The following is a 25,941-nucleotide window of genomic DNA, read 5'->3' as shown; positions in this document are numbered from 1 at the left end:
TTTATATAACCAATATAATTATCAAAATCAGGAAATTTAACATTGCCGTAATACTAATTATTACAAGTTGCTCACGAACTTTTAGTAGCGTCTAATTCACAGTCAAAATTCATATTTGGTCTTTTATCCGCATAATGTCCTTTAGACCTGTTCCCCCTTCCCCAGACCAGGAACCAACCCAAGATATTGCATCAAAAATATTTAGTTATAGCAAGATATTTTTGAGATTATATTCATATAAATATCTAATTCCCCATCCAACTTTACTGTTAGTTTTAGTATTCACTGATGATTCCTAACTCTGTCATTTCTTTTATATATATAGTTTGCATTTATTATAAAAAAGAGCTTTCTTCTCCATTTACTTACACATATCAATATAAATTCATAAAATCTAATTTCATTGGTTATAGTATGTTTTCCTTATTTATTTTGGTACTCAAAATAAATATTTTTATTTCATTCTTATTTGGGCAGTAGGAACCCATTCAAGCTGACTACTATGTACTTTCGATATTTCCCTGTTATTGGAGCATGTCCTTATTTTCTGATTTAACAAATGTTCTAGACTTACATTATACTTTCCTTGCCCCAGCCTGAAATTATTACTTTTCCGAAGGATCTCTGGTTTTTGTCCTAGAGAACAGTGCTTAGAAATCAGATCTGAGTGCTAGGTGTGCTCATTCCTGTTGTTTCGAGGCACTCTCAGCAGGTAGGCCTGGGGGGTGCCCTGAGAGTCTAATTACAGTAGCGCCACAGGTCACGTTCACATCTTCCCACCCTTCCCTATTTGTAACCGTGCTCTTCAAAAGCAAGAATCCATGTTCCTTTGCTAATTCTTTTATTCAGGCAAATAAATATAGTCACGTATACTTACTGCAGAAAATTTTTATCATAGAATAAAATGAAAAAAGGAAATCACCTTTTTTCTCACCCAGAAATAGCTACTGCAGTATACATTTCTATTCTTTTTTTCTCTATACAAGTATATATTAAAAATACACACACACACACACACACACACACACACACACACGAGGTCTGTCCATAAACTACCCAGCCATGTACTGTGTAAAAGAGAAATTTATTGAAGAAGATTCAACATACAAGAAACATTTTCCACAGGACAGTGGCATCTCAGTCCCCTTCAAAGTAGTCACCTTGGGACCTCACACAGTTCTCTCAATCACCATCAGCCGCCCCATCGTATTTTCCTGAATCTCATAGACGATCTGAAATCTCTTCCCTTTCAAATGTGTTTAGTTTAGGGAAAAGGCAGAAGTTACAGGACGCCAAATCCAGGCTGTAGAGGGACTGAGTCACCTGGGTGATTTGATGTTTCACCAAAAAAAACTTCATGAGACGTGGTGCATGAGTGGGCACATTGATATGATGAAGCTGCCAATCACCAGTTGCCCATAGCTGCGGCCTTCTGAATCATCCAAATGGAGGAATGTTCAAGCTTAACACAAAATTTGATGCAGATTCCTTGCTCTACTTGCTCAGTCATTTTGAATGTGATGACCACACAGTACACATGCTCACACAACAGCTCCTACCACCCACTGACTAGTACAGTGAAGTCATCATTGTTCACACATGTACATTCCAGTCCACTCTCCTTAGCTGCCAGGTTACATCGATGTCATGCAAGCTGTTCTTATTACATTAACAATGGATGGACTTTTTCTGGACAGACCTCATGTGTGTATATTTATATTTATAAAATAGAATTGACAAATTGCTAAATGCAAAATCTTAATTTGTGAGACACTTTAGCCCCTCTGCCACATTATCAGGTGTATGATTTTATAGAAATCCATCTCAGATAGATGCGGATGTCATTACTCATTCTTATTTGGGGGATGGGCAGTCTTGGACACATCATTTCTAAGCCTCAGTTTTCTTATCTGTAAGATCAGAGTATAATAAATAAATTTGCTATAAGGTATTAAATAATATATGTAAATCACCAATTACAGACTCTTAGCTTAGGAAGCATTCAGCAATTTATAACCATTTTGCACATTATCAAAGCAGTTATTTCATGTGAAGACAAATAGTTCATAAATAAGTTTGCTTGGTATTCTGAGTATATTATATTAGATTATAGCATTTTAAAGGGCAGGGAATACTGTATCTTGTACTAAACTAGTAAGGAAAAATTTTGCAAGAGTGCTTTTTAATGTAAATGGACAATATGAATATATATATATATATATATTCATAATAGTTTATGATGTATTTAAGACAAAGTTGGTTATAGTCTTTATACATAAATCCATAAATTAGGAATCACAGTTTTACATATACCAAAAGATTGATGAATGGATGTGTTATTTGCTGTCAAAATGTGCTTGGTTAGCCTGTTTTTAGCTTTTATGCTTATAACAAGTAATGAAAGCATTGACTTTTCACAGTCAACCAAATATTTGTCTTGCTGCTACTTTCTTGTTACTGTAGACTAAATAATTTTTCTTGCCTTCAGCAGCATAAATATGGTTTTAGTCCAGGCTTTGGATGCTTCAGCTTTAATTTTATTCCTGTGCATATAATGCCACATGTGTGTACTTATAATAAAATTGTAAATACTTTATCTTCTGTTGTATAGTGAAGGAGCTCATTGTACTCAGGTATACAAAAGTGATTTTAGGTGAAAAAAAAAAGATAATGGTATCTGCCAAAATGAAAGGAAGAAAAAGCATGCTGGCATGGAACATAGAAATATAACTCTTCTTAAAAAAAAAAAAAAAAAAAAAAAACAGACATTAAAACTCTTAAATGTTTAAAACAGGGCGTCCTGTATGCTTTTCAATAAAAACTGGTGATAGCTATGGTAAAATGTTTCATCAGTGTGAGTGTACTCCTAGGTCAAAAAAGATGGAGACAAGGGGGGGAAAATGAAGTTAATGAATAAAACAAATGTTACCCAAGCTCATGGTCCTATTTGTGTCTCACCAGGAAAAAAATATAAGGATTGTGTAAAACATATTTATTTTCTATTTATTTTTATTTAAAAATGGTAGAAGTTATGGAAAATATTGATGTCAGACAAAACATTTTTTTTGGTAGGGAGCAAAATGGATCTTCTGTTTTATAAGATAAGTAAAGGGGGAACACTTTTTTATTTTTATTTTTATTTTTTGAAATACATTTTATTGATTATACTGTTATAGTTGCCCCAGTTTTTCCCCCTTTGCCCCCCTTTGCCCAGTACTCCCCTACCCTCCAACAATCCCTGCCCCCAGCTTAGTTCCTGTCCATGGGTCATACATATAAGGTCTTTGGCTTCTCCATTTCCTATACTCTTCTTAACACCCCCCCTGTCTATTTTGTACCTACCAATTATGCTTCTTTTTTTTTATTGTTGTTCAGTTACAGTTGTATGCATTTTCTCCCCACCCCTCCCAATTATGCTTCTTAATCCCTGTACCTTTTCCCCCAATCTCCCCTTTCCCCCACCCAACTAATAACCCTCCAAATGATTTCCATATCTATGCTTCTGTTCCTATTGTTGATAGTGGTGAATTTATTGCCATTTTAATGTTCATAGTTTTGATCTTCTTTTTCTTATATAATTCCCTTTAACATTTCATATAATAATGGCTTGGTAATGATGAACTCCCTTTAGTTTTACTTTGTCTGGGAAGCACTTTATCTTCCCTTCAATTCTAAATGATAGTTTTGCTGGATAGAGTAAATCTAGGTTGTAAGTCCTTGTTTTTTATCACTTTGAATACTCTTGCCAGTCTCTTCTAGCCTGCAAAGTTTCTTAGGAGAAATCAACTGACAGGCTTATGGGAACTCCCCTGTAGATATCTAGTTGCTTTTCTCTTGCTGTTTTTAAGATTGTCTCTTTATCGTTAACCTTTGGAATTTTAATTATGATGTGTCTTGGTGTGGTCCTCTTCCTGGACTTTTATGTCTGGTTTCTTCACCAAATTAGGGAAGTTTTCTTTCATTATTTTTTCAAATAAGTTTTCAGTTTCTTGCTCTTCCTCTTCTCCTTCCAGCACCAGTATGATTTGGATGTTGTTATGTTTAGAGATGTCCCAGAGGCTCCTTAGTCTATACTCATGTTTTTTGAATTCTTTCTTCTTCTTGATGTTCTGCTTGAATGCTTTTTTCTTTCTTACATTCCAAATCATTGATTTGATTCTCAGCTTCATCCCCTCCACTGTTGGTTCCCTGTAGGTTTTTCTTTATTTCACTTAATGTAACCTTCATTTATGCCTGAGTCTTTTTTATGCTGTTGTAGTACCCACTGAGTTCCTGGAGCATCTTGATAACCAGTGTTTTGAATTCTGCATCTGATAGGTTGCTTACCTCTGTTTTGTTTAGTTCTTTTTTTGGAGTTTTGTTGTGTTCTTTCATTTGGGCCATAATTCTTTGTCTCCTCATTTTGGCAGCCTCCCTGTGTTTATTTCTGTGTATTAGGTAGAGTTGCTTTGACTCCCTGTCTTAGTAGCATGGCCTGTTGTAGAAAAGTATGCCTATAAATTGTATGGGGCCCAGCCTTACATGTTCACCAGTGCAGGGCAACCCATGTCACCACTCTGTGATTCTGCGTGTGGGAAGGCTCAGAGAGGGGACTGTGCAACTGCCTGGCCCCTGGAGTTTTGCCTGGGAGGAAGCTGTCTCCCAGCACTCACCCTGATTCCAGTCACTTCAGTTTCTCTCCATGTGCCCCTGGTGCCCTTCCAGCTGTTGCCCTGGTGCTGAATCCCAGAGGGGGTGAGTTTGTATTAAGTCCTATGTCCATTGCAAGACTTTTAAGAGGAGTTTTCTGAGAATCCCAGTTTCCTCAGCCACCCTAACCCCCACTGGTTTTTACAGCCAGAAGTTATGGGGACTTATCTTCCTGGCACTGGAACCGGTGCCAGGTTCCACTGGTACCGATTCCAGACCTGGAATGGGACCACCCATTCCATGTATCCACCTCTCCACTTCTTCTCCTCTCCTCCTCTCCTCTCCACCTCTCCTCTCCACCTCTCTGCACGTCTCTACGTCTCCACCCCTCTTACCCATCTGGATGAATGTGATTTCTTTAAATCCTTGGTTGTTGGACTTCCATACAGCTCAATTTTCTGACAGTTCTGGGTGATATTTGTTTTGTGGTCTAGTTTTAATTTTGCTATAGTTGTATGAGGAGGCGAGGTATGTTTACCTATGCCTCCATCTTGAATGGAAGTCCATGGGACAAAACAGTTTTAAATTAACATTCAAACAGTGATGAGCTGATTTTCAGTCTGTAAATAAGTTCATTTAATTCCTGAGTCAAGATTAGCTAAACTTGCCTCAGCTTCTTAAGACCCTGTACTTACCCCTATCTTACCACGTGGAGCATGGGAGTGTAATTGTCTCTTGATTGCTTGTATATACAGGGTGGGGCAAATGTAGATTTACAATTGTTTGTATGGAAAATAATACAGTAATAAATAAATAATAATACAAGAATGAACTGTCTCGCATACTCACAGCTGTAACCCTACTTTTGCCTGCCCTGTGGTACTACACTGTGAGCTTCTGTAGAACGTGGGCCATCTTTATCAGAGCTCATTTGTCCCACAAGCACTGACTGAGCATGTGCTGTGTGCCAGCCACTCCTCGGACACTTAAAGTTCACCAGGAACAAAGTAAAGACCTCTGAATCCTTTCACAATGCTTGTATATACTTCAAATCATTGCAGCGTGCACTTTCAATAGCTTACAACTTTACTTGTCAAGTGTAGCTCAGTAAAACTGGGGAGAAGAAAACACCTCGGCCCTAATGGACCTTACATTCCATCCGTATTTGCGAAGTTGCTGCAATATTGTGGATTTCCCTCACAGTCATAAGATGTCTACAACAGCTCTAAGCTTCACGTCTTCACAGAGTAGCATCCAGAGCTGGAAGGAAAAGTGGTTGCAGAAGACCTTTCTCCTCTTAGATCTTTCTCCTTATAGGAAAGCAAATATTTCCCAGAGACTGCCATCATATCAGACTTCCCTTAACATACCAGTGGCCAAAATACTGGGTCTTCCGAGAATGAATATGTGACCTGAACCCCAAGCACTGGCAAAGAGGAGTAGGCTTTCTTAACTGTAAGCAACCAGAAGAAAACTATCAGCACAACTACAAGCTCTCCTGCATCTGGGCCATTTTCTTGCTGGCCCTCCAGTAACTATGAATGAGCTCTTCATACTCCTAGACCAGCTCCTCCACTGTGCACTAAGTCCTGCTGCCTCTCACCTTCTGGCAGGTCTTTTCTTTCTCTCCTACGTCATCAAATTTCCCTCTTTACTGAATCACTTAACCATCAGCATAAAAACATGCTGTATTTTCTCCATTAAGAGAGAGAGAGAGAGAGAGAGTGTGTGTGTGTGTGTGTGTGTATAAAACTTCTCTTGTCCCAACATTCACCTCCAGCTACTGCCCTTTAGCTCTACCCTGTTTCCTGGAAAACCCCTTGAAAAAAAAAATGTACGTGCTTTCCATCTCCAGTTCCTCTCCTCCCATTCCCTCTTGAATGTACTCATTACACTTCCATCCTCACAAATCAACTGGTTGGCCCTTTGTCAGTGATCAGCATTGTGTACTGTTGATCCCTCCCTCCTCTTTGAATTGTCTTCTGCTGGACCTCCTATATCTTCTCTTGTATGCAATACTTACTTCTCTGGTCATGCCTTTTAATCTCATGGATTTAAATGTCATCTGTATGCTAGTAATTTCCAAAGTGTTTAATAGGCATCTTAAACTGAGCACATCCCAAACCTGATCTAAACCTGCTCTTTCCTATCTCAGTTAATCTTAGACTCTCTTTCTTTTATATCCCCAGTCCAATTGAGCAGCAGATCCAGTGTATGTAATCTGACCTCCTCAATGGCTATTTGTCTTCCCCACTAGGATTGTTGTCTGTTTTCTTTATTATTGTTTTCCTAACACCTAGAATGATAGTTGGCATGTGGTGGGCATTGAAAAAAATATTTGGAGAGTGAGCGAGTGAAATGAAAGGTGAAAGATAAACTAAATGGCTTAAAACAGTCATGATTTGTCCTCTGATACTGAGCATTCTGTTGCCTAAACCAACTCTGTATTTTGTTCGCAAAAAAGATAGAAGAATTATTGCTTCAGCAATCAGCTATGTCTAACACCAGCTCATATTTGTGAATGTTGTTATGCCTTTTGTCTTTCCCCCCTCATTTCTCTGTAATAAGAAACCGTGAGGAAGGCAGAACTTGTACTATTTTACATAGAGAAATAGTGGCTCAGATAAAGTCATTGATTTTTTTTCCCCAAGAGCACCAACACACAACTGGTCAGACTGAAATTGCCTGCCGGCAACCGCGGCCCTCTTTTCATAGTGGTAGGGATTAAAATCTGTACAATACTTGGTGGGGTACTGCATGACCCTGCACGTGACCCAAGAGACCCTTTAGCTACAGAAAAGTGATTATGAATCTGCTGGGGGGTTTGTTTGTTTGTTTTTTGCCTGTTATCTCAAAATGAAAAAAAGCACTGCATATTTAATATAAGATTCTATTTCTTTATATATCTTGGAATAAAGTACTTCCATAATAAGTGATAAATTAGTTACTGATATCTAATTTACTGCCAGGGTGTACTTTTTACACAGTGGGATGCAGAATATTTTGGTTTGTCATCAGATTCCTCCGTATTCTCCCCACATCATTTCCAGTCTTCCCAATCAGAAATTCTCTCTTCCGGCAACCTCCCCAGCCAGAACCACAGTCAGAACATTCCAAATGCCAAATGAAGTTGTTATTTTTAATCAGGCAAATAAGGTGAGCAGGCGTAATTGTCTCCTGTTTTTGTTAGGTGGTAGAAAAAAAGATAATTGTAAACATTTTTACCTAGAAGGAACTATTTAAGGTATTCAAGTATGCTGAAATACTAGCACACTAGCCATATACTAGTATAAATGTATAATTATGTAGACATATACCATAACTGGGTACATGTTGCATAATGCATATAATAAAATATCTAACACTACAACTAACCTGAATATGATTGTTCCCTCTTTAACATTTCAAAACGCACTTCTGGGTTTTTTGGCTCCTTTTGGTTGGTATCAGGGAAATCGTGTATCATTTGCATTGTGGATAAACGGATATTCAGTTTGACAAAAATTGTAGAGAATAGAGTAATGGACATTCAGGTTTGCTATTCAGTGGAGAAGATACCGCAGCTGCCCTAAGCTCTAACATGAGATTAGACGGTGGAGCAGATGAAAGCAGTTGGCTTATATTGGTCTTGGACTTGACAATGAATACACTATGCTACATTTTAGAAAGATGTTTATTAATGAAACTACTCTTACCATTTGTCCTTATTAGCTTTTACAGTTATAAAACTTACCTGACTCAAGTTTTACTTCTTTCCTGCAATTAGACAAGCAATTTCTTTTCCATCTCGTATTTATATTGGCATCATAGGGTCTCTGTGGTTTTTGCTTGGCACGGTGAGTGGTCGGGCCCCTCAGCTGACTAGACTTACCATTCTTGCCCTTACTGTTCTTCTCGTGCTTCATCTGCTGATGTGAAAGGCCAAACATAATCTTGCATCAACTAGAACTCAGTTCAGTTGCTAGTAGGCATAACTATATGGCTAGTTATTATTTACTTTATATTTTTCACCTCAGTGTTTAAGTGCCTTCTTGTATGCATTGGCCATTTATTTGACTGTCTTTGAGCCACAGTTTTCTAAAAACTAAAAACATTTCTCATACTAGCAACCTGTGACAGTCCATTCCAACCATGTTTTTATATCATCGTACTGCTACTTCCTAAAAAGGAAACATTCCCTCCAGCCAGCAAGTGTTCCACCTTGCTCCTCATCACTGGGGCTGGCACCAGTTCAAGTTCTGTCAGCACAGTTCCATCAGATACGACTGCGGATGAGAAGAGGTGGTGTGCGTGCACATGACCCACGCTCCAGGGAGCGGGCTGACAGCACTCTCACTGTTCCCATGTTAGCCTGTGTGCCTGTGCTCTTGCTTGAAATCGAGTCTAATTTAGCTCTGGTTGGTGCTAATAGTGACACTCGCCCATGCATGTATCAGCATCATTCTGATAATCGTTCAGTCATTTGGATAAGAACTCGTGTTTTTTGGTTGTTATTGACACAATGGTTAATAATTAAGCATCTGTACAAGATCTTTGTGTAAACATCATTTTCAATAAGCTAAACATCATTTTTAATAAGCTAAAAATCACAATATAAGCAGCATGTCTGCAATCTGTTATCATCTGTACTATTTTGCTAGTTATTAACAGAACTGAAAAAACTTCACTTTTTGCCCTGGCTGGTGTGGTTTAGTGGATTGAGTGCTGGCCTGCAAACCAAAGGGTTGCCGGTTCAATTCCCAGGCAGGGCATATGCCTGGGTTGCAGGCCAAGCCCCCAGTAGGGGGTGTATAAGAGACAACCACACATTGATGTTTCTCTCCCTCTCTCCCTCCCTTCCCCTCTGTCTAAAAATAAATAAAATATTTAAAAATATATATTATTTAAAAGTATATATTTTTTTAAAGCTTCACTTTTAGAAAATGTTATACAGCATGGAAATATTATACAGTTCATTTAGCATAATGACGATCGTCTAGAAAGCCAGAAAGAAGAGTCAGACAGAAATATTTCCTGTGGGCCAATCTGGACTTACATGTAAAGTTGGGGGGTTTTTTTTAGATTCAGAAAGGCCTTTGGAGAGAGCCTTATAAAATGTATCACTGTGCCCCAAGGGATAACACTGATTTTAAGCATTACCACTTAACCATGCTGAATCACATTGTATGTTATGTAATCGGTTTCAGTTGGCAATTCAGAAAACAAGGTACTAGTCAAAATCCCCAGTATCAAAATTCTCTCCATTTAGTATGATCCTTGTCTCTGCTAAGTGTACAGAAAGTTTTAGGCAGTTGCACCGTCTTCATTACTTGCTTCCTCTTTACCCTGCCAATCTGGTCCACTTGTGAGTCTCAGAGTCCTCTTATCCTCTTACCCTGAGACTTAAGCTAGAGGCAGGCCTAGACTGTAGGTTAGAGGTTTGAGTGTGGTTTTTCAAATTGCACCCAGTAATTCACTGGTGGATTAGGAAATCAATAATGTATGTTAACATTTTTTATTTATTGGAATGGTATACACAAGGAAAAATCAGAGTGTGGTAACAATAAATAGTGTTTTATGAAATTTTGATTTTTTAAGTTACATTTGGTTGAGCAATAAGAAATTGCTATTTATAGATAAAACAATAGAATGTCAGTAATTTCAACCTTATATTTATATATATATACACATATATATATGGTTTTGTATATTAGGTATATGCCAAACAAATATGTATATAGAGTTCAAATGAAAATATGTGTTTCTTATGCCCTGGCCAGATAGCTGAGTTAGTTAGAGTGTTGTCCCAATACACCAAGGTTGCAGATTCGATCCCCTGTCAGGCCACATACAGAAACGAGCCAGTGAATGCATAAGTAAGTGGAACAACAAATTGATGTTTGTCTCTCTCTCTCTCTCTCTCTGCACCCCCTCTCCACCCTCTTCTCTAAAATCAATTTTTCAAACCCCTTTTACAAAAAATAAAACATATCCCTTACAATAGGTCATGACCCCAGAGCCCCAAAACCACTGGGTTAGAATAAATGTCTAATAGCAGTGTGCTAAACCAGCAAACCCCCGCAGAACACTTCCCCCTAATTCTGAAATAGCTAGCTTCTGCTGGGTAGAACAAGAATAATTCACAGGAAGCAGATATTTTTAATTAATAGTGATATCAATAATCAATCGTCATAACTAAACATCTTCACATTTCAAGTACTACGTTTTGTGTGCACATGAACTGTGAGATTTCATGATGTTCGGAGCAATGAGAACTCCTATGGCTAAGAAGAGCTCCCCCATCAAGGGAAGTGAAATGAAGACATGGCTCTGGCTAGAGCAGATGGCACCTTCCTGTGACACCGTCATCTCTGCAATATGAGTTCAATAGTTTGCAGAACCTTGACTCTGTATATGGGGGAGAAGTCATGAATAATGTATACTTTTGATGAAATGGGATCAGAAAACAGTTTCACTTTGAAAAGCACTAATTTTAATGTGGTCAAGGACCTACTGTTTGGGAAGACTTGAAATCTCACTTTAGAGCTTATGGTACCTTACAAGACAGCTTTAATTTTACTTAGTTGTGGTTTGGGTTGTTTTTTTTTTTTTGGTTTATTTTTTTTAGATTTGATTTTTCTTTTAAAAACCTTGGGAAATGTGGAAAATTATAACCTGAAGGAAATTTAGTGTTTTACTTAGGAAATAAAAATTTTCTTAAGATTTCTTAAAATGAATGTGAAATCCAAGACCTCAGGGATAATTATTTTGGAAACTTTTATTGTCTAGATACCTAGAGGTATTTTAATAGAAAAACATCATTTATCATGTGTCAATGAAGGATTGGCGTTTGCATATTTTTCTGAATGAAAAGAATTAGATTCAGATCTCAAAGTACTGCAGTATTATCAAAACAAACCTGTTCTTTGTACATTTCTCTTGCAAACTCCTCCCCTTCCCTACAGGTTTCTAGTTTGTGCTTAATGCCCTACCGTGACCATTTTAGCCACAATTTTTTTTTTCTGTTGGGCTATTTTAACAACCTGCTAACAGGCTGCCAACAGATCTCTGTTCCTAATCTTAGATCCTGCCAATTCATTCTGTGTGTGGCTTTTCCTAAACACAAACTTGATCATGTGTCAATCCCCTTCATAAAATTCTTTAATGGCGTCTCATTTCCTACAGGATAAAATCCTTTGCATGCCATACAAGGCCCTATGTGGCCTGCCTAAACTTTGTCTGCCACACTAATATCATCTGTCACTATGCATCCAAGGTTCCACAAAGGCTAAATTTTTCTACACACCAACCTATTTCCCATCTCAGCCTTTGGTGTCGTTGCTCCCTCTTCCTGGAATACCTTCTACATGTTATGGATATTGCCTCGATATTCAAGTTGTTTGAGATTGTTTCTATAAGATTTCTTTCCTGATCTCTCCATCACTAGAACATTGGTTCTCATACTTTTCTACACATTAGAAGCACCTGGAAATTTCTAAGCACAGGAAGTATGATCCAGGTGCCAGTACTTTCTGAAGGTTTGCAGGTTCTGGTCAAAATGATTTAAATATTCATCCATGTTTACTTCTAGTTATTTTATTATTGTACTTTTAATTGTGTGAGCCACCTGAAAATTCTTTTAATCTATGATGTGGGGTGAGGGTACAAGATTTGTAGTTTAGCAGGTGAAAGAGGCAAACTACCAGACATTAATACAACATGAAGGTTTGAGGGAGCAAAGGAAAGGTGATTAAATCTAGATCATAACATATCTTTCTAGATACACTAACCCAAATAGAATCATCAGTTAGTGAAATGGGTAGTCTCCAAAAATGTTTTATTACCCCTGTAGAATGAGGATTTTTGTTTTTATTTTATTTTTAAGTTTTATCATGATACGGTTAATAAACCATACAATTCACCCATGTAAAGTACGCAGTTCAGTGGTTTTCAGTATATTCATAGACATCTTCAACCATCACCACAGTCAATTTTAGAACAGTTTCATCATCTCGAAAAGAAACTGTCTGTGCTCTTCTGTCTCCTGCTGCAGCCTCAGTCTCCCCTCCCCCAGCTCTAGGCAACCACTACTCTACTTCCTGTCCCCATAGATTGCTCTGTTCTGGACATTTCACCTGGATATCATAATATGTGGCCTTTGTGACTCGATTCTTTCACTCAGCATAATGTGTCTAAGGTTCATTTATGTTGTTTGATGTAACAAGTACTTTGTTCCTCTTTATAGTTAAATAATATTCCATTTGTGGCTATAACATATTTTATTTGTCACTGATGGACATTTGGGTTGTAAAATATATTGTGGATATTTCCAATGTATATATTTTTTAAATTTGTTTATAACTCATATATAGGTACTACTGAACAAATGTATTGTGTACTATATATAACACAAAATACCCCAAAAATAACAGTTTCACAGATACAACAAAATATAAGTAGAATTCTAGCAATTTCTTTTCACTTCTAAATGGGTCATTTTGTGCTCTAGACACCTCTCACTTTTACAAATTTTAGAAGTGACTTCTTCAGGTGAGTAAGGTAGTTGAATGAAGGTGTTCCAGACGAGGATAAAATGTGTGCAGATGCATGGAGATAAGAGAAAGCATGATGCCTTTTCCTATCTTGCAAGCGTGTGTCTGGAACATAGAGTGAAAGGGATGTGGAATTTTTCATACAGACTTTTTTTAATTTTTGTTTTTATCCTCGCTGAGGATATTGTTTTTCATTGCTTTTTAGAGAGAGGGGAATGGAGAGAGAAACACTGATGCAAGAGAGAAGCATCAATAGGTTGTCTCCCATGTGCCCCCAGACCAGGGATGAGCTCCTGGACCAGGGACTAAACCATAACCTAGGTATGTGCCCTGACCAGGAATTGATACCTGAAGGTGCTCCAGTCAACTGAGCCACACAGGCCAGGGCTCATAAAAGCATTTTTATCTTCTCTCTCAAGTCTATAGTTTTATTATTACTATTTGGCAGTGAATATTAGACACTATGTTACTAAACCTTTCTCTATAGAAGCAGCCTTACAGTTTGAGCTGCTTTCAAATAGTCCCAATTGAGATTAGCAGCATTAATTTCCTTTTACCACTCTTTTCGGGTTTATTTCTGAACACTTAATTGCAGTGTTTTCTGTGACTTAAGGAGACTGGCTCTCTGCTATAGAAAAACAACATAAAAAATATGCCCTTTATACTTTTCTTTCTATAAAACCCATGGAGAAGTCCCTTACACATTGTGCTAAATTGCCATGTGAGGCATATATAGAAAAATAATTGTTTATTCTTACCAATTTGGTTATGATTAAAGTGACAGTGGTTGTAATGTTTACTGTACTATAGCCAAAGACTTCATTTGTCTGTGGTATCTTGTGAAGATGCTGGGCAGACATTTGGGATAAAATCCAATCAGTTTCTCAGAAGTATTTCTCAATATTGGCTTGCTTATTTTTCTGTTTTCACACTTTCATTATTCTGAGTATTTTCAACAGTGTATCACACTAATTAATTTACTACATTGTATACTGTTTAAAGCAGTAGTAATTCACTGAGTTTACCATCTCACAAAATAGAGACAGAGCATTTGTGGGATCGACTTAAGCTTTTACTCCACTGAGTGATGGAGCTGGGAATAGAAGGTGAAGCTGCTAATTTGAAGTGTTGAACCCGGTCCATGCAATGTGTTGACTTTGCTTTGTGACTAAGCCAAAGATTTTTTAAAAATTAATCAGTGAGAATGTGTCTGTAATTGTGTTCTAATCCAAAATAAGAGTGTGAGAAATTTTCCTCTTCACCAAGAAGAAGTGTAATCAGACAAGCAAACCAAAATAACCCTTATTCATTAAAGCATTCATTAATGCAATTTCAAAACTGAGACCCTTTAAAAATAATTATTTTTTCTTTTCCCCAGCAGATGTGTTTTTGTGATACAGAGTTCAGAGACTTTAACTTCAGTTCATAAGTCACTTTGATGAGTGTTATGTTTCTCTTGTTTACTGTTATGTTTGGCTGTGTACCACATAAGAACCGTTTGTAGACAGTGAGCCCAAGGCGGCACCTGATGATCGCAGGTCTTCACAGTGTGGGACAACGAAGGCCAGCTACTCAGCCTGCTCTTCTTATCCCACTCTCCCTCTCAATTACTTTCCCTAGGAATCTATTTTCCTTTGAAAAATCACTTTTTGTTTAGAAACTTTCAGATTTCTTCAAATAATATTTATCAAATTCTTGAAATTTTGTAAGTACTATTCTAGGCTCTGGACATAAAATGGCAAATAATTCAGAAAAGTCCCTGCCCTGTGCCCTGGCCAGTGTGGCTCAGTGGGTTGAGCATCATCCCGCAAGGCAAAGGGTCGGTTGCTGGTTCAATTCCTGGTCAGGGCACGTGCCTGGGTTGCGGGTTAGGTCTCTGGTCAGGGTGCATGTGAGAGGCAACCAATCAGTGTTTCTCTCTCACATCGATGTTTCTCTCCCTCTTTTTCTCCCTCCCTCTCCTTCGCTCTAAAATAATTTTTTTAAGTCCCTGCGTTCAAGGAACTCCATTCTTGTGTCCCACTCTGGTGCCTCCTCAGTCAGAGCTCACTCACATTCACTCATATATTTTTTAGTTTTCAGCTTTTTCCAAAAGGATAGATTTCCAGGTATAATTCCTTGGTCTTTCTAGTGGCAACTACTTTCCTATTATATTTTAATGAGTTACAGTGCATAAGGCACTTAGAACACTGACTGGCACATGGAAAGCACTGTCTATGCAAGTGTTGGCTATAAATAGAAGAGAGGAGTAGCAAAGCATTTTCTGTCCTAGCAGAATGCCAGCGGATACTGCTTATTCTTAAGCAGATTTGGAATTACAGGTAAGCCTCATGATAAGAGTCCTACATTTGAATATCCAACTGTATAGAAATATATATTAAGTTTTGATGATTCACTTCAAAAAGCACTTTCTGCATTCTAATTATAAGTTTTATTGGTGCTTTGAAAATGATTTAATATACAAAAATCTTTTTTATTCAAACCAGCATATCAATAAAATGAAAAATATTGTACCTACTCCTTGCTTCTTCAGGTGATATTTAATCATTTGAAGGGAACCAGGACTAATAAAGTAGCTTACAGACATAAAATATGTTGCCCTCTATTCACTGGCAAATAATAATATTTCATATTTATGTAACATGAACAATTTACATAGTCCTGTCACATGCCTTATTACAGTAGTTCTGTAACAGTCCTGAGAGTAGATTAAACAAGTATTATAGTTTCCATTTTGCAAATGAAGAAACCAAAGCATTAAAGATATTGAGTACTCACACTAACTTAAACAGTAGATTTGAGGAGTCAGCTCTTCTGTCCGATACTCTTTCCACTATAAAACTGTAAGCCATTGTTTCCTTACAAAATACAATAAAATAAGCCACAAGCAATATGACCTGTTAGCTGGAAGCCAGAATCAGCAGACAGATTCTGGCCTATAGCAATATATTGCTATAATCTATAGCAATACCACTAAGATTGAGTAAGGTAACCCCCTCTGGCTCACCCTCCAGTCCCAAGACCCGAAAGCACACTTGAACACAGGTCAACTTCAGACGAAGCCTGGTTTGATGATTTTTTTCCGTCTTCATATCATCTCAAAAGTTTAGCTTGCTAGAGATGTCATTAAATGTGGGGATTAGGAAAGAGGGGTGAAATCTGAGCCAGAATTTGTACAGCTATAGTAGGTAAAAATGGTCTAGGCAGGTAAAAAATTTGAGATGGTGAACACAGCCAGAAACAACTGGGCATGGTGCTTTCAAATAATTCCATACATTTTCACATTTAAATTAGAATCTTATAGGTGTGGAAAAATAATGTACCAGAATAGTTTTCAAAGTTTCGTCCTAAAGTAATTGGGGAAAATCTCAACAAGATTTTGGAAGTCAGACTCACGGGCTCTCTCTTCCACCCACCTTTCCTCTCCTGTTCACCGAACTCATGAGGAATGGACTGTTTTCATTGATTGAGAGAAGAGCGGGCATCAGGAAGTTTGGAACTTTACTCCTCCCCTGCCGTGTTATCAGCTAACTCAAGCTAGTGCCATAAGAAACACCCTTTTAAAAAATTCTTAGAAATGAGTTCTAACAACACAACAATCTAGAGTGTTTCACCTCTTCATTTACTTTCATAAAAGGCTAAGATATATATTGTGGCTGTTCATTGCTTACAAAAATAAAGTTCAAATTCCTTGATCTGACACTCAAGGACTTTAATGGTCGAATTTTATCTTACTTTCCTTATCCCCTATCTTATTTACCCATTCTTCCTTTTCACAAAACAGTTTTCCTCTTCCCCACGTGCAGTCTGCACTATGTTGCCTTCATGCTTTGGTTTTGATCTATCCCGTACCTGCTGTGGCTAAATCTTCTCTCCCCTTCAAGGCCCAGTTATGCTTACTGCCACTTCCTCCACCCAGCTTTCCCTCTCCTCCTCCGTGTGAGTTTCATAAGTACTTTTCAAGACCTCACATATTATATATTATATTATATTATATTTATTATATTATATTATATTTATTATATTATATTTATTATATTATATTATTATATATTATATTGCCTTATCCCTTTTCTAGCCACTCTGCTCCTTAGCATTGGGAACTGTCTTTGTTTTCCTCACTCCCACACATAACAGCGCCCCCTCTCCCCCATGACTGTGTGCAGTGTGACAGAATAGAGAACGCTTGGGCTTTGAAGTCCGGCAGCTTGATTTCAAATCCTTGCTCTATCTTTTATTAGCCATATAACCTTGGGCAAAACACTTAACCTCTCTGAACCCGTTTCCTCATGCATAACACCGAGATGATAATACCCCCTCTGTTGTGACAGAATTAAGTGAGAAAGCAGGCACAGAGTTCCTGATGTTCCATCTCAGACATGCTAGGCCCCGAAAAACGGTGCTGGTGCTGGTGGTCGTGGTCATGCTTGTATTTCAGAAGCCACTTTGTTGCTTCAGTTTCCTCAGCCATACAGGGGACATAAGGAACACTCTGCCATACCACACATGCACGTATTTAAGGACTGTTTTGTACTGGTTTGTAAACTCCTACAGCTGCTTAGAGAAAAGTGCCTCACGGGTATACTGCAAAACAATAGAACCCACCTTAGTTCTGTGACTGTAGAAATGCAGTTATTTTCCAGTGTTTAATTCGCTAAAGTTATCGTAGCCATAGTAATTCTTTCTGTAGTATTTTCCCTTATTGGTTTGATGAAATATGTTTATGTTGAAGAATTTTATGTTACTTTTCTCATTGCTACAACACAGAATATATAATTAGTAGTTGTCACATTTAGAATGGCAGGGCAACAAAGGAGTGTTGTCCCACGTTGGCCATCAAATTACAAGAACTGAGGGTCACAGCACCAGGAGAAGTTCAAAGTGTGCTCTGCCGAGGGACCCGGGGGCAACGTCAGTCAACCTCTGTGCTGGTCCTGAGGTCTGTGTGGGCGGGAGCTGGTAAATCTGAACTGGAGCAAACGCTGCAGCTTGCAGGTGAAAAGCTGCGTCTCCCGGAATAAAGCTATTCCTGTCCCTCGTTAATTTTCAACAATCATTTATACATTGTAATTCTTTTTCATAATCATTATTAAGATAAATGGCAAAGTATCTGATAAAAAGCGTATTAGATAGCTCCATATAACTTATTATATAAATATTATATTAAAAGATAAGTCAAACCTAATTTAAACCAATTTAATATTAGTGTTCAGAACCTGTCTTTACTGATCCAAATTCTCCTTATCACTCAGTTTTTTAGATAAGTTCACTTAAATTGATTTCAGTTGGTTTTTAATATAACACTTTGTGGTAACTTAATTTGTAAGCTATTATGACTGTAAGATATTACCAACATGACTGCTATTTGAATTATAAACTTAACAAAACAATATAAATGAAAAATAAAATCAAATTTTGAATTTGGATATGGGTGAAGCTTTAAACATAAGATTTTCAAAATTTCTAATGTCTTAAAGGAAAAATAACAAAAGTAAAAATTAAGAAAATTCCTAATTAGAGAATTAAATTTGTATTGGGGATTCATTACCATTTTACAAATGTCACACTGTACTATAAATGTCTGTAATTTCAGAGTGATTGTTAGGTTGTGATGAAATACCGGCAGTGATTGTGCGCTCCAAAAAGGAAGCACACACAGTATTGTATAGAGAGGAAACAATATTAGGTTGTCGGAAAACCTGGCTTCCTGTATTCCCAGCATAGCACAATGATTTAACCTTTCTGCATCCTTTTTTTTTATCTGTAAAATTAGCCAGTCATTGCTGCCCAAGAACTTCTTAGTACTAATATCCTGTATAGTAACCAGCTTCCCCTTCTGGAATTGTCAGAGAAAATACAGCTTAAAATCAGTGAGTATTTTACAGTTTATATGCTAAAAAGGAATACAATTTGAAAATCTGGATAAATTTAGCTGTATTCTAGCTTGTTAACTTCACATTTTTCAAATCAGCTAAGATAAAAAGAGGAAAACATTCGGTTATTTTGAGAATTTTTAAGCCCTAAAATAACATGAAGCAATGAAACTAGAATGAATAACCAGGAAAGCAAAAGAAAAACTTCATGAAAATGTAGACTGAATTCCATTTAATCAAGGTCAATGTTGAAGCATACTCTAATATTTATGGTTCAATGTCCAAGAATATTTCAGGTAGTCCCTAAATCATTTAACTGCTTTTGACTAATTTTTATGAAATTCTAGAGGCTTATTTTGACCACCAGGTGGAGCCAGTATTGTTCAATTTGTAGAATAAAAAATATGCTGAAAATAAAAATTGGTTAAATAAAATGAATAAATTGTAGATTTCTTATTTTAGTTCAGAGTACAGAAAAAAAATAATAAAGTTTTAGCCTAAACTTCCACATAGTCTTTGTAAATGTGCATATAGACACCTTCATTAAACAATGTCTTTATTATGAGTAAGTTTTCATTTGGGCTCTTTCATTGGCTGGAGAGACCAGTTTTCTTATCTACTTTTTAAAGATATCATCTAAGCAATTTTCAATTATCTTTAAAACAATTAGTACAGATTCAACCTCTAGTCACTTAATAAATGTTATGGATTATAATTACAAAATAATAATAATAAAGAATATATTATATGAAGACCCTCATTTTAGTGTCACAGAATATTCTCATTGTTATCATTTCCAGAAAGTATTTTCTTAATAAAACAAATGAAAAGCCAGCCTTTCTGCCCTGGGGTTGGGGGAAGGAGGGGAGGGGGATAGGTAGTTAATCCCCAGTATATAGTTAATCCCCAGTAGCTCCTCAAGGAGATGGTAAAGCCTCGGTGAATGGCTGCCAGTCTGACAGGGATTCTACCCAAAAACTCAGTGCTTAGGGGCTTTAATCAGGGGCAACTGCCTCAGATGTGACTTCTCCTACTTCTCTCACCTCTATATAATAGGTGTCAGAAATCATTTCACTCCTTACAACACAACTGAATTGGACAACTATGGATTGAAAACGTATTTGTATGCCAGGGACCGTAAACCCCTACCAGTGCCTCAGACAGCCACTCCAGCCAGCAAGAGTAATAAGGCGCTATGGGCACTGTGGCAATCTAAGACCTATCTAAGATGCAAAATGATCAGTCTGATCATTTGTCCATTTGGTTACTGTTTATTGAGGACACACTGTATGCAAGGCATATGCCAGGCCACAAACAGGGGCCAGTTCCTGTCACATGGGTTTATAGCCTAGGAGACAATACCACAAAGAGGCAGTTATAAATACAGTGTGTTTAGGAGGTACAAAGTGTTTAAAGGTTCAAATAAGGGGGAAATATCATGAATTAAGGAGAATCAAGAAAAAGCCATAAAGGATTCTTCCTACGTGGAAATCACTTATATAAAAGCACTTTCCATTTATTGTGGTCTGGGAGGCATCTAGGACCTTTTTCGGTAGGATTTTATTTCATCGGGACACATCCAGTTGATGATCTGATGCCTTTTTATGTCATATTTAAATATCTTCTCAGTTTTCTTGTGTCTCAGACGTAAAGAAGAAAAAAACCAAGCATGTTAAAGGATTGTACTTTAGAACCACACTGCATACTCCCACATTTATAATCTCTGAGATAAATGCTTTAACCTCTACCGCCTTAGTCCCCAGTGCAAAATGGGGCTAGGAACATCCCTTGCTCGTGGGGTTGTTGGTTATGAGGATTAAACATGTAATGCAGGTACTAGTATCTGGCACCCAGTGAGTACTTAAAATGTTAGGTATCATGTTAGCTATTTTCAAATCTAGTACTTTTCCTGGAATTAATTTAAGATCTGGCATAAATAAAATTTCATAAAAGCATACTTTGTAGCTTCCAGAAAGTATGATGAAATACAACTAGATAGGTTTCTATATTCTTTATTTTAATTCTTTTTTTATTTATCCTCACCTGAGGATATTTCATCATTGTTTTTAGAGAGGGGGGAGGGGAGAGAAAGAGAGAGAGCAAGAGAGAGGGAAACATCAATGTGAAAGAGAAACATTGATTGGTTACCTTCATGAACACGCTCCATCTGGGGATCAAACCTACAACCTGGGCATGTGCCCTGACTAGGGATCAAACCCGCAACTTTTCGGTCTATGGAATGATGCTTCAACCTATTGAGCCGCATGAGCCAGTGCTTCTATATCCTTTAAAGTCCACCCCTTTTGTTTTCAAATACTGTTTACTATCGTCACATCAACTTTATTTATATAAAAGTTTTTATTTAAATGGGAGTTTTTTAAAAATTTCCTCGAAGTAGTGAATCCAGATAACTAAAACATCTTTTATAAGCAGTATTACTGACAGTTTCTGATACATAATAATTCAATAAACTTTTTCTTAAAAATGAATAAATGTGAAGCTACTTGGCTCTGTTCGCTCCTTGAGCTCTGGTACTGAGATGGTAGTGGGATGGATAAGATAAGATTTGTAGATGGGTACCAATGGTTCATTAGCTAAGTAACCTATAACCGAGTAGTCATCCCCCCCTTTATGCTCAGAGCAAAAGGTTTTATGGTGAGGAGATTCAAGTGGAGCAAATATTAAGTTTCTGACTGACTCTTAGAGGAGGAGTTAGAAGCATTCTTTATAACATGCAAGGACAAAAAAATCTTTCTACAAATTGTCACCTAAACTAAGAGTTAGGACACAGGTTTTAGCCCAGGTGCTGCTTCTAACCACATGAGACACCAGCTAAGTAACCTCATTTACCTGGACTTTGGTGACCTCACCTTTAAATTGAAAAGTTAGATTAGAAGGTCCCCCAGGTTAGCTCTGGTGTCGCAGAGAACTGGCCTCTAGTAGTAAATTAATGGTTGTAGTGGTGTTGGACATTCTCTTCACCAGGCCTATGCATGGATGTCACCTCATTTTATCTCAGAAAAAGCTAAGATATTTTTAAAATTTTATTCCAACATTAAAATGTAGGGCAGCTTTAAGCCCTCTAGAAAAAGACTGGTATTCTACCCATGAATCAGCAATTTGACACTTATAATCAATAACTAATATCTTAACTATTTTCACATATGTTACATTCATTTTACCTTTTCAATTACTTTCTAGATCAAAAACCCTGTATTACAAATATTCTGGGATCACGCATAGCAATTCTCAGAGTGCCACGTGTATGGTGAGCACAGTAAATTTTATCTTCTGAATTGAAGTTTTAGTAGAAGACAGCAGGGCACAGAGTGGGTCTTTAGTACCATGCAGACCTGGGCTGAAATTCCAGCTGTGCTATATTATAATTGAGATGAAATCCTGTTTCCTCATTTGTAAAACAGGTTTGTGGATACTTTCTTCATGGATAATCAAAGCACTTTTGCATAGTGCCTAACATATATTACATCCTTAGCAAAATTTTTCCCTATTCTTTATTGCTATTTATTTAACATATGTTTTATAGAAATTTCAGTTAATGACAAATTATCATCATACTACATCATTATAATTTATGGACTATCATCCTGTGTACATTGAGAGCACTCTGTACTTAGACAAATTGAATTTTTCAAACTCCTTGTGTAATTTATTAGCCAGTTTTATGTCACTAAAATTGACCAGTCACTTATTCAATTTTTGTTTACTCAGGGGGATTCAAACACATGAGAAATAAATGTGCTACTTTCTGTTCTGGCAACATGGAGTGAGTTAACACAGAACTTCCTTCTCCTACAAATATATAGTAATGCTGAATAAAATGTGATATATCCCAATTTAAGTACTTAGCTAAGCTGCAGAGAGAGAGAGAGAGGGAGAGGGAGGGAGGGAAGGAGGGAGGAAGGGAGAAGAAATTTCCTAGGTACCAAAAACAAAGAGGAAGCATAACCGGAGCTTTAAGTGGGCAAACTGGCACTATAGTTGCCCAGAGGGATATTGGAACCAGATGTAGGCTCTAGTAGCTAGAAGCTGGGTTTTAACCTCACACTTGGACAGAGATATGACCTTGGGTCAAGAGAGGTAGAAACTAGAAAAACTGTCTACCTGGTCAGGCAGGCCACAAAGAAGCTTGTCATTTTTCAGAACTATGTGTGAGAGGGGAAAAAAATAATCTGTCATAAAAAAATCAAAATTGAAACTCTAAATCTCTACCAGGCGTGGTTACAAAGTCTTAATGTATACTACCTATGTGGCACAGAAGTTCTAAGCCAAGATGTTAACTTGGGGAAAAATGACCCTGAACCAACAGAACCCCTTAGTTGCCTGGTAGAAACAAATGAGGAAGTTCCCTGTAGAAATCTTTACACAATCCTAGGTGCCTAGGATTCCCATGGAGCATGATGGGGATGGAGCTCTAGCTGAAAATAAATTCACAATAAAAAATTAGAAAGCACATAGAGAAATGACCACTCTAGGGAGAGAGTCAGAAGATATAACAGAAGGATCCCCAAGAACAATCTGAAAAATACAGTACAAGTGTGTTTAAATAATTTTAAAGATTTTTTAAGGAATAAAAATTATAATACAAGACTAAGACTATCAAATAGAGTGGGTGAGTTTGAAAAAGAACCAAATGAAATATCTAGGAATTTTTTTAAAACATAACTATCAAAAGCAAAGGCAGTTTATATCTCAAAAACTGGTTAGATACAAGTGAACGGAGAGTTAGAGAACTAAAATATCGAGCTCAGGACATTAGCTGAGAATGTACTGCTGAGAAATGGAAACAGGAAAAGTGAATGTGTTGTGATCATTCATAGTTGGCCACACATTTATAAATTGAAGGACTTTATACTAATATGGTAAACCCATTAGGAAGTAGATGACTGGATCAGCCTTTTTACACAGTTGGGTGTGTGCAGCAAGCGTCATTTCATCTGGCTGTGTGCGCCACCCGAAGGTGTGGGATTAGTTTCCATGCAGTCCAGACGGAACCTTCGCAGGCTTAATCCTGGTATCACAGACGCATATGACCAAAGACCGGTCAACCTTGCAGCTGTCGTCAAGCTGCTTGCCTGTACATTTGAGATAGAAATTAAAACAGGAGGAGGAAAAAGACATCCCGAAACCAGGCAATTAATTAGCTCAGAAGCCCAAGAGATAGAGAAGCCATTGTGAACTGGTTACCACAATCCAGCTGATTACTCTCGCATCGCCTCATGTAGGAAATTTGTGTGTGTGAGGGGGTCGTAGTGGAGACAATTAACATCAACTCCTTAGCAAATTTCAACAGTACAGTGCTGTAGTATTAAGTATAGTCACCTTACTGAACCTTAAACCTCCCGAACTCATCTGTCCCACACGATTACACCTTTGTACCCTTTGACCAACATAAAAATCATGGTATTAGGTAACCATAAAAACTACTTGTTTCTTAGTTCACACATTTTTTTAACTAGAATATCTCTTGAAAAAAAATGGCTGCTTGTTAACACATTGCGCATTAATATTCTTTAAACTAGGTAACAAAGAGGCAAATGACAAACCCAGACTTGAGTGGAAAGATTACTATCATTCTTGATTACATCTTGTTCATCTTGGTCTGTTAGTCAAAGATGAGAAGACGTAGGTTATTTGTTTGGGGGCTTTTTTTGTCACAAACTTTCATTAATATGTGTACCTATAAGGTATTATAAAATGTTAGTACAGGACTTGTGTTTTTGAAGCAAAATTGTATTATGTGAACCCAGATATTAATTAATCTTCATATGGAATTATTGCAGAATCAAACCCGTACATTTGTTTTCTGATTTGTAATTTAGTAAAAATAATTTTTGCCTGCTTCTGGTAACTGTCCTAACTGACTTATTTGCTAGATATATGCATATAGTGTGATGCCGTCAAGTTGAAGTTATTTGTCGTTATTACTGTTGTTGTTTTCACTAGACAACAAAAGTGGCAAATCAACCATTACTGAAAGAACATATCTTAGAAGGCAAGGGAGTAATGTAAAATAGTATTGCTGAATTTCAGGAAAGTCTTAAAAGTGAGATAGGTGATGTTATAGTCAAATACAAGAACAACTACAATAGTACAGTATTACAGTTTATAATAAAGATGTTCATAGAATTGGTTGATAAGTTAACATCAGTCACTTTCTAATCTAGGAAAATAGTTGTGAAACTGGTGGAGTTTATTGGCTGGTTTTTAAATTAAATGGAGGAAAACCACAGAACCTTTTCACCATTATTCTAAGAATAATCTACTATTCTTCAGAGGAAGACGTTGCTGTGGGTGGTGCTGTTGCAGAATACAGAAGAGAAAAGCAAAAGTATGAAGCTTTGAGGAAGCAGCAGCCAAAGAAGGGAACTTCCCGGGAAGACCAGGTAATTTAACAACCTAAATTTATATGTAATTCATTATCTTTCGGTTGTCTTCAAGTGCTGTTATTGGAGCCTAATTTGATTATACATCAGGAGAAGCACTACCTCTTAGCAATGAAAAAGCATGTGTTTACATAGGGTGGGGTGACAAGGGCCTTGGCCACTCATGCAGAGGCCCAGATGATAGAGCTCTTTCCAAACACTGTAGATGAAAAGCCTAAAACTTCCAGGTTTTAAATGTGTACTCCCATATCAAACACGGGAATCTTGTAAACCCACATGTTACCAGATACTCAGGCAGAACCTTTGTCTAAGTGAGTCTTAGGAAATAGAGAAGACGTGACTATGAATGCTGAAGGGATCTCTTCTGGCCCAGCATCTCACAAGCTGATTAGCCAGCTCCACCTGAAGCTGTGTGATACATCGCCTGCAAATAAGGCATTTGGTCTACTAGCTGATTTCTATTGTAAGTAATATTACAAAGTTCTGCTTTTTGCAGGTAATTCC

At 37.3% G+C, this 25,941-nt stretch overlaps 1 protein-coding gene across 1 annotated transcript in view; it reads left to right on the top strand.

Moving 5' to 3' along the window:
• CWC27 (CWC27 spliceosome associated cyclophilin) overlaps positions 1 to 25,941 on the top strand; it is a 175,874-nt gene that overhangs the window by 127,921 nt on the left and 22,012 nt on the right. Inside the window, exon 12 of the mRNA XM_024578420.3 lies at positions 25,328 to 25,437. Coding sequence (XP_024434188.1) covers positions 25,328 to 25,437 — 110 coding nt within the window. The remainder of the gene's footprint in view (positions 1 to 25,327; positions 25,438 to 25,941) is intronic.

This window comes from Desmodus rotundus, chromosome 1, assembly GCF_022682495.2.
Source record: "Desmodus rotundus isolate HL8 chromosome 1, HLdesRot8A.1, whole genome shotgun sequence".
In the NCBI taxonomy this organism is placed as follows: Eukaryota; Metazoa; Chordata; class Mammalia; order Chiroptera; family Phyllostomidae; genus Desmodus; species Desmodus rotundus.
Note: the sequence above shows the minus strand (reverse complement) of the source record. Positions and strands in the feature narration are given on the sequence as shown.